This window comes from Clytia hemisphaerica, unplaced genomic scaffold, assembly GCF_902728285.1.
Source record: "Clytia hemisphaerica strain Z4C2 unplaced genomic scaffold, Clytia hemisphaerica genome assembly, whole genome shotgun sequence".
NCBI lineage: Eukaryota > Metazoa > Cnidaria > Hydrozoa > Leptothecata > Clytiidae > Clytia > Clytia hemisphaerica.
In genome coordinates this window covers 1-10,147 of record NW_027103849.1, presented here as the reverse complement: position 1 = coordinate 10,147, position 10,147 = coordinate 1, and the positions used below count along the sequence as shown (strand labels likewise).

At 34.5% G+C, this 10,147-nt stretch overlaps 1 protein-coding gene across 2 annotated transcripts; it reads left to right on the top strand.

The window, feature by feature from the left end:
* The first annotated feature begins 401 nt into the window (after positions 1–401).
* Positions 402–6,803, top strand: LOC136807567 (uncharacterized). Of its 2 annotated transcripts, XM_067064151.1 has the most exons (14): positions 402–532; positions 683–754; positions 1,011–1,086; positions 1,232–1,360; positions 1,616–1,720; positions 1,967–2,115; positions 2,398–2,543; positions 2,752–2,926; positions 3,303–3,426; positions 3,946–4,282; positions 4,640–4,709; positions 5,287–5,415; positions 5,599–5,718; positions 6,644–6,803. In XM_067064151.1, exons 1-14 carry the CDS (start codon positions 437–439, stop codon positions 6,746–6,748), a joined length of 1,833 nt encoding a protein of 610 aa, XP_066920252.1. In that variant the 5' UTR covers positions 402–436; the 3' UTR covers positions 6,749–6,803. The 2 variants fall into 2 exon arrangements, with proteins under 2 accessions (XP_066920252.1, XP_066920253.1); XM_067064152.1 differs by lacking the exon at positions 1,616–1,720.
* The last annotated feature ends 3,344 nt before the right edge of the window (positions 6,804–10,147 follow it).

The following is a 10,147-nucleotide window of genomic DNA, read 5'->3' as shown; positions in this document are numbered from 1 at the left end:
AGCACACTACATGATTGAAGGGGAAACCCTGGAATGCTTTTTTTATATTCCTAGATAAAGCAATTTGATATCCTGGATTCCTAAACTAAATTAATCAATTTTTTGGATTTTCGGTCTGCTGGAAAGAAATAGAAAATTCTACTTTGAACTGTCTCTGTCCTCTCTTAGAAACTTTTTATAAAAATAGGAACGTAGGGAAATAGCTGCTTTAGAACTTTTTTCCCTTTTCTTTCAACAAACCGAAATGAGAAGATTATTTTGTCAGGCATTCTGGGCACACAAATAATCTCTGCAGTTATTCAGTTGCCTTGAATTTCACTAAAATTTGAAGTTTAGACCTAAGGAAGTTTTTCGATTTCATCGACTAATAATTAATTCTCGGTTTTATTGGAAGAAAGATCTTTTTGCATAGGAATATAATATATTATAAATCATCATGGAAGTGGAGGAGACGCTAAGTCAATCATCAGACCAACAACAAGACCAACAACCAGGAAAGCGACATGGTAGTCACGGGTCGTTTAAAAAAAGCGTAAGTGTATTTTTTATTTGTATAGGTACCTAAGTTGTAGCTGTATAATTCTATAATTGTAACAAGTTATTTAACAACTTTGATTCTAGGTTGATATTCTGTAAAAATGCTTGGTCAATTATTTACATTCCTTTTCTATCATAATTTTAGGATAAGTACATAACCGATCCTGCCTCTCGCAAAAACAAAGAAAAAGCGAAAATAGCATCAATTCGAAGAAATGTAAGTTAAATCTTGGCATATATGAAAGGAAACAGTATATGATTCCAATTTGTTGTTGTAAAACCAATTTCTTTGATTTTATAACTACAAAATGACTCCTCTAATGAACATCATTTTATTTGGTAAGCATTGGCAGATTTAACTCTTGATCGAGACTTCATTTTCTGCTCTCTGTAGAAGATATTTTGAATCGTTGGAAAAGTAAAAGAAAATATTATAATATTCTGCATAATGCATTTTTTTGCTCTATTTTAAGATACGCGACGCGGCTGTATTAACCAAGATGCCGAGTGCATTTTTTGCCTTCTCTGAAGGTAAAGTAGAAGTAATTGGTAAGTACCAAGCAGATTACCTACAATCTTAGTGTTTAAAACAACTGATCTGAAGTGACACTAATCACAAAAAGACCATTATAAAAAAAGAATCAAAAAGACTGTTTCAGACGTACTTTATAATAATACATTTCACTCTTCTCAGGCTCAACAAAAGCAATGAAAGAGTTTTTGAACGACGAATCTATTAAACGTCGCTTTCTTGAATGTGCGAAAGCTAATCCGGAAGTGGAGTCGTCAGATGATGAAGAACCAATAGCTGAAAGTAGTCCAAGTAAAATTTCCTACTTTCCTCCGATTTTCGACATTCTACTAGTGTTGATTATTATTTTTCTACACATTAAACAAACAAACTAATTCTATGATGAAAATTTAAGCTATTTCTTTAAGCTCAAATTGTAAAATTAAATGTTATGTCGAAAAGACATAATTAGAGTTTCAAGAATTAATTCACACCGTGCTTTCCGAAGTGTGAAATTGAATCTGAATTGCCATCCCCTATCCTTATTTTTACTTATTTTGTTCATAGGCAGTAAGCAAGAAAGTGCAACATATCCCTTGGAGGAAGGATGGAATACTGGCAACGTCCATAAAAAAAGGAAAGTCATCCGAGATATCGTGGTTTGGGATTCAGGTACATGATTTTCAGTACGGCTTTTAATTATCATTGCAAAGAAGTCTTTCTAAGAATGAACAAAATATAAAGAGGATGGGTCAGTTATTTTCAACCTATGAGTATTCCTGTTTAGTTTTTCAAATCTAAGAATTTCCGTAAAAATTAACTCTTTTTAAATCTATTTTATTGTTTGTACAAACTTTCGAATTAAGTATCTTTTCGTCTTGAACAAAACTTTTTATTGTTTTTCTAATTTCTGTTCAGGTTTGGGGGACGCTTTCAAATGGGACAAGGAAAGAACACCATTCTGGTGGCCGTCTAACCTTACATTCGGTAACATGAAAAGTGTGAATGTTGCATCTTGCGATCGAATACTCGATGCTTACCGAAAGATGTTGATAAAGTCGAGGATTGTGAGTTTTTTTCTATTATGGCTGTCATAAACCCGTCTTTTATTTTATTTATTTAATTATGATATAGGCACTTCTGTCCAATTTTGGACTGAAAATATCGGTATGGACCTCAGCGGACCCAACTTTCACGCACTCATGCAAGAAAATGCTAGTAACATAAACCCAATGATAATACAGTATGGTCAATTATCTGTATCTTATCTGATCTTATCTGTATGTAGCAATGACAATGATGCGTTACTCTGTCAGATATTCGACTTTTTAACTAAATTTTGGATTTAGAATCAAATTACAGAGATGCCTAATCAACCCTGGTTAGAACTGAAGAAATGGGCAGATACGACCGTTGAAGAAGTTGATTTGGTGGTAGATTGGGTAAAATGTGACTGGCAGGAACCCACGATCAACAAAAGATTTGTTTCGCGCAGGTTTGTTGCTTAGTTTCCGTTTAAGTAGGTTTATTTCATGTCATTTTTGGAACGAATACGTAGTAGTTGCGATTAGTATTGAATACCAACCGTACAACTATTTTACGAAACAATACCTTTGATACAAGGATAAAAACCTAAAATCTAAACAGCCAATCATTAACTTTAAAGAATAAGTTAAATTCATTTCCTTTCTACTTTTATTCAGATTTAGATCTGTCACATCGGACTGGATTGCATCGTCCGAAAGAGAACCTTTTTGGTGGCCAAATCTAACGAAATCTCTTTCTTTTGCTGTTTTCGCCACATCAAAAGAAGAAAAATTCATTAAAAATCTTGCACTTGCTGCATGCATTAAAGATTTTTCAGCTCTTTTAAACTTTGTAAGTTTTGTTGGGATATTTGCTTTTTTTCTCACTACTTCTGTAAGTAAGTTTGCGACCGCAGTCGAGGGCGACCTGAAGGCTCTCTTTTCTCTAACTGTCTACCGAAGGTAGGGGAGCGGGCGCCACTCTTTTTCCTGGATCTCTCCACTTACCCTTGATCCGTCTCTTTAGTTCCTGATAATTAAGCAGAGAGGCATCAAGTACCGAGAATCTTCGGTACAACCCGGCTGGGGATCGAATCCACATCCTTGCGCACCGTAGCTGGATGCTCTAACTTAATGCCACGGTAGCCATTTTCTGTAAAGCACTTTTATGTCAAAAGATACTTATCAGTTTAAAACACTTTATTTTAGTTTTTATTTCGTAATTTTAGGTTCGAGAAGGTACTGATTCTATAGATGCAAGCCAAATCAAAACCTGGCTGAATGTTGATGGTGATTTTAACACGGAGGCCTACATCGTTAAGGACCATTTAATGAATATATCCAGTGCTAGTGGTAATTATTATTGTCTTATTCTAAAGTGCAATGAATTTTTGTATTTAACTTGCTACCTTACCATAAATGTTACCAATAATTCTTAGATGTATTACTAAATTAGTAAAAGGTTTAATATGTCTCCTGACGATGATCTGGAAATTTACCGGGGTTTAAAAGCAATAACTAAAAACCATATTCAAGATTCTTTAAAAAAAAAGAGAGCTCAAACTTTAGGGAGGAAGATAAAAAAAGAAGGCAACAAAGCTCAAGGGAGAACCAAAATCTAAGGCGTTAACATGTTATTTCATATTGATATATATTGATGTTTTACTCTTTCTTCCTTTAAAGGACTGACGGAACTGTTTGCCGACGAATAGTGACAAAACTTGACGGTATACGAATAACAACTGAACTGTACTACTTTTAAATGATTGTAACGGGGGTAATTGACATACAACAAAAGGTCACTGACATTGATTGACTCCAAAAAACATGTATAATAATATGTGTAACTATAAAATAAAATTTGTTTTTTAGAAATGTATTATCTTTTTGGGTGTGTTCTTGCTTTCGACCTGACAATCAATATTATTGATATGGAAGGGATAGAAAACAAGATTGCAAAGAAGACTTCACATCCCAGTAGCACAACAATAACAATACTGAAGTCTGAATCGGGTTATTGTAGTCTAATGAAGATTAAAGAGCCCATCAACAATGGTCCATGTGGGGAGAACCCGTATTGTTGGGCCTCTCCTATTTCAAGTCACGCTGTCATGAAATGCAAGCATTGTAGACTGACTTACCATAAATTTTGTGTGGCTTGGAATGAGGAATTCTGTGGATGTGATAACCTGGTTCCTCTGGCACAAAGGTCTGTATCAAATTAGATTTGATCTTTTGTCGGCAGGCACCTCCCTTGAAAGTATCTATCTTCATAATAGCTCGAATGGTTTATGCTTTTGGAGCTTAAGTTATGACATTAATGGGTCTAAGTTTTGTCTCAAAATTGTAAAAAGAGCTGGTTTTAGATTATATTTTCATCTTTGTTGGGGACCGTTCTTTTTTTCTTTTTTCTCTTTTTTTTTTGGCTTGGGGTATTATTTTAACCTGGCCTAAACGTTAAGCCCATAGCCCACTGTATGAAAGCCCATGTGGCATAACAACCGCTATTAATTATTCTATTTCAATAAAATAATTCATTTTCTAAATAGAGAATTTTTTTTTCTAGTGTAAAAACAAAAATTCTCGATCCCGATACGTTCGACAAATATCTTGACATAGGAGTAGATTTCCTTGGGGTAAGAAAATATCTAGTATTTTTGTCTGTCTGGTTATCCAACGATTTGAAAATAATTTCTGCGGTCATTTCAGACCAAGAGGGTATGTCACGTTGTTTACCAAAAACCAATTTATAATATCGATTAAGGGCTATGACCCTCGAAAAGTTGATTTTGTTATTTGAACATAACATTTATAGGTTCCTTACAGTTTTAACAAAGAATTGCCTTTTAATCAAATCCCTTAAGAGTAATTAAAAATTTAATTGCAAAAATGACGTTATGAACTTTAAAAAGACTTCGTTTTCGTCTTCGTTAATTTTTTTCATTATGTTTCTTAAATTCTCAGGCTCAAGGATAGTCGGCCTAACAGAAAATAACATGCCAAAGCTACATCATGCAGACATTTATATTTTGTACTTGGCAAATATTAGAAACTATGGTCAGAGCCCTTAAGGTGGACCAAAAGGACGTTGACTAATTGTGGGTGACTTTTTTCTCTGAATGGCTTTTAGACCTTTTAACAATTGATGCATAGTTTGAATGTAAAAGTTAAGGTTTTCACTGGTTCTTTTTTATTCTTTTCATACTATCACAGGATTTTGTAAAACAGCTGGCAAATGGTATGTTTAGAACGTTTCGGGGCAATTTAGCGACGAAACTCTTTGAAAAAGAAGAAGCAGAGTGGTGGAATGGCTTCTTCAAAAATGTTATGCCAACCAACTCGGTATGTTCTATTTTTTTTCGACTCATTCTTTATGCCGAAGAGATCCTGAATACTGAAAAATTCTTGAAACTGTAAAATATCTCAAGCAAAAATTATCAGATGAATTTATTACAACTAACCAATTCATAAGGTTTGTATAAAATTGCTGGTTTTAGTTTCATTAATTTATAATCTTTATTTTAGTATAATAAAGCAGTCGAATTCGTGAAGAACTCTATTACGAACGAGTCGAGGAAAGAGCTTATGAAGAGATTCCCTGAGGATAAGATCGAGAAATTGATCGAAGAATGGCTTATGCCAGATGTAAGTAGAATACTTGCTTGCTTGACCATGCAAAGACAATGGGCTTTTCCAGAACAATTTTTTACCCCCCGCTGTTGAGGCTATTGATTTTTCAAAGTATCGAACCCCCTGGATATCCTACTTTATTAGAAAAGACCCCCTGAATATCCACTCTTAAAAATATGCTCAACCCCTGGATATCCTCTCTTATAAAGATGCTTACCCCCTGGATATCGTATTTTTTACTTGAAAAGACACTCCCTTGACACTCCGCTCCCGTGTAGATATTTAACCCCATGGATATCCACTTTTGAACAAAAATCGTTAACCCCGTGGATATTTGATATCCTCGACAGGGGGGCACGGCCATTGAGTTTAAAGCCCGAAGGGCTAGAGTTCAATCTCTAACCTTTCTCAGGCAAGAAAAAGTGAAGCCTTAAAAAATACGCCGCATTTTTGACGACAGATTGAATCTAGCAATTCCTTTGTTTACGATTGATATTTTTTTCGAAATGTAGCGGCAAATTTTAGTTTCAATCTGTCATTTGTGTAAAAACCAGGCGAGCCGCTCAAGGCCTACTTTGGTAGGATTTATTGGCTTCAAATCCTACCAAGGAGATTGACTTCTAGCTCTTCGGGCTTATACTTCATTGGGCACGGCCTATTTCTGGAAAAGCCGAATGGAAGCAAAGATTACATATCAAAATGAATTTGAAATCTAGTTTTTATAACAAAAAGAATACGACTTACGACTTTTCTTGATGGGAAAAATAAGTAGATAGGTTAGCAGTAACCTCAGTAACGAATTCGAATAAGTACTTTGTCACCTCAACAGGTGTGTCTCTAGTAAACAAAGCTTAAGTCACACACTAATACACAGTGGAAACCATGTTTTAATGCAATAAAAAACACTTTGTTGTAATAAATATTTTTATATCTCTTTAAGGTTGTCATCAAGATTTGCCAAACTTTGGCGGCAACAAATGGCATTCGGAATGTTTCGGAGATGACGATTTCCAATATCCTTTTTTATTTAGAATATGATTTATGATTTTTATACCCCTCATTTCAATTTTGAAATAACTCTTCTTCGACCGTATTGCACTTTTCCAAAAAATCGCGTTGGGATGTTGAGGATATCAATTCATGAAGAGATTTCAGGTTTTGCAATTTGATACATTGAATCTTGACTCTTTCTTACATAATTTTGCTTGTTTTGCTCTTTGCTTTTTGCTTTGCATTCCTAAAGCGTAGTTAAAACTTGAATACAGTTTATTAATATTTCGTCATATTTTATGGGTATCCATGACTAACAACCCCAAAGATTGAAGAAAAAATTTATTTATTTAAGATAAATACCTTTTTTTCTACTTCCCCTCTGGATATCTAGCCCTTTTGTTAAGCATACGCCCCTAGATGATACGCCCCGGCCTTTATCGAGAAGTTTTAAACCACTTTATTTGGATCAAAAAGTAAAAAGCCCTTATTCATATTAACCTATTGTCAGATTGTTATGTAAATGAAATCATATTTTTGTATTTTATAGTAGTGATTATTTTCTATATAGAAAAGGAAAAGAAAGTTTATCTCGGTGTACAAAGCTCTCTAATATACAGTCTGCTTGTGGTCTTCCTAGCTTGCTATGAACAAGAAACTTTCTTGCTATATGAACAAAGCCTCACGTGTACACGATCATTGACTTCGTAAAGTACACACGTTGTCAATTTCTGAATAAAGTTTTATCGTATATAGTTAACGGACTGAAGCCCCCTTAAAAATAAAAAAGACTGATGTTTCTGAGCGGACATCTACATTCCCATATATCGTTTCGTTAATTTCTATGCGTTTGGTTTTTATTCAAGAAATTAAGTCACAATGTCACAAGTCACTTTAGGAGGCATTTGGAACTGATTACACTTTGTTATCTCAGAACTACAAACTATAGGCCGTGGCCAGTGGATTGTTATTGTTTCAAAAATAAAGAAAAAAATGTCTGTGACCAACTTTTTGACATGTTTCTTACTCAATTTGAGGGTGCTGATTCCAAATCTGAATGTTACCAAGCTTGAAAACCCGCAGTTTTTGCGTAATTTGCGATTTTTTGCGTTTTTAGGCAAAATTGTAAGCCCTGAAAATTTGTGATTTTTGGGGGGTCTTCAAAATCAAAAAAGACCTATACCACGTGATAGAGCTCTTCAAACTGAGCAAAAAAATGTATTAAATCAAAGTCTCAACTTTTTTAGATCAAAAGTTATAGACGATTTTATGGTCAAAAATTGATTGAAAACAGGGAATTTCCCCACAATCTGCATAATTTATGCAAAATTATAGCACTTTTTTACCACAAAAACGCCCATAACTTTTGATCTAGAAAAGTTGAAACTTTGATATAATACATTTTTTTGCTCAGTTTGAAGAGCTCTATCACGTGGTATAGGTCTTTTTTGATTTTGAAGACCCCCCAAAAATCACAAATTTTCAGGGCTTACAATTTTGCCTAAAAACGCAAAAAATCGCAAATTACGTAAAAACTGCGGGTTTTCAAGCTTGGTAACATTCAAATTCCGAATCAGCACCCTCAAATTGGCCAAGAAAGATATCAAAAGTTTATTCACCGACATTTTGAAAAAAAGTGAAACGTTTTGAGGTACCTGGCCATGGTCTACTATAAACAGATTGGTAGCCTGTTTTTTCGGTTTGGTCCTGTTGCATATTTTCTTTTCAAATATAATTCATACATACATTAATTAAAATTTCGAGGGGATACTACCCTTGCTGACAAATGCCAAAATCTGCGCAAAAAGTTATGGCACATCCCGTACCCCTTTCAGACTATGGCCTGGGGTAAATTTTAACTAAAACAGCGAAAAGCAAAATGTCTTGTAAAAAGTTTTCCCGGGAACCTTTGCTAGTTTTTTTTGTAGGTTATGAATATTCAAATAGAAAACAATAAGCGCTACAACCAAGGTCATCATATTTGAAAAAAAAGGGAAATCCACCGGGAAGTTTTGAAACCACAATCGGATTTGTAAGTGCTCTAAAGTAGGTTCAAAGGGTAAAGTTTTAACTCTGAGTTTTAACGCTAGACTGAAGACCTTAGGATCCAAAAGTTCAAAAATAGTCCAATACAATAAGGCTCAGAATATAGCCTGGAAGTCTGCCAACCCCTCTCAAATTGAAATATTCGATTAAATTAAAGAGATAACCCAAACTTGACTTTCTCGCCGGAACTTTAAATCTTGAAAAACGTTAAAATAACCGGAATTCTCAATGTATTTCAACCATGATTATAGATTCAATCCGTAATCATCTATTACACGGCGTAAATCCTTTTCTTGTATAGGTTAAAGGTTCTAGTCTGACCTATCAGGTTTCTAACTTTACTGTACATTCGTCGCGGTAAACCCAACCATGGTTTAAACTTACCAGCTATGGTATCCATCAAGTTGAAAATATATAAATGTGTTGATTGATGAATGCAAGCAATCTAGGTAATTCAGAACCAACTTACTAAATAACAGTTTACAATTTTTATTTTCGTAAATCTCAACTGCTAGGGATTAGTATCGTTAACCAAGATATTAAAATGAAATGATGACAACGACCCTAGGATCGTTGCTGTTGTCTGCAATTAAAAGTTACCCGATATAAGCAAGTATTTGGTTTGGTTTTCTCCGCTCTTTTCACTGCGTTAACCCACGCCACCCCGAGCCTCTTGCACTAACAATGATATTTCGAACTTATCGCTAGGTACGCTTTTCATCTTTGAGAGGACTTTTGTCAAAGTTTTAAGAGTACTTAGAGGAAAATTTAAAAAGAAGCGCTTTAAACACAGGATAACTCAATGTGACAAAAATTTTATCTGTCATGGAGACTTGTGAACCTCAACCAACATAATATATCGTACCCAGGGTCACTTGGACCAAATATTTGATTTTTCTCAGGATATGATACAAAAGCAGTGGTAAATATTACCGGCCGGTCATATAATTCAGATTTCAAATAAATGTACTTTTTCATGAGCTTTATCATCAGAATCATAAAAAAGTGGGACCGAACTAAGGGAGTGGGACCGAGTTTCAGAGTAAAGTTTACCGTTGGAAATTATGTATTCTCAAAAGACTATTATTAAGCTTGCTTCAAAGGTGCATCAAACCCTGGGTGCATTGACCAACATCAATTATGTCTTATTTCTTATATTTTGGCAATATGAATTTTCATGAGGCCAAAAATGATTCCTATAGCTTTACACTTAACTTGAGAAAACGGATGTTGCTCACGTATTTTAACAAGAATAGGGTTGACTTATGCAAGCCGCCTTTCAACAAGAACAGGGTTGACTATTGAAAACTCTGTTATCTTGTTTAAAACCTCTAAATGGAGCAAAAATACCTTTTGAATACCTTGCGCACTATAAATGGGATTCCCACAAAATCTTGCTCACGCCTTT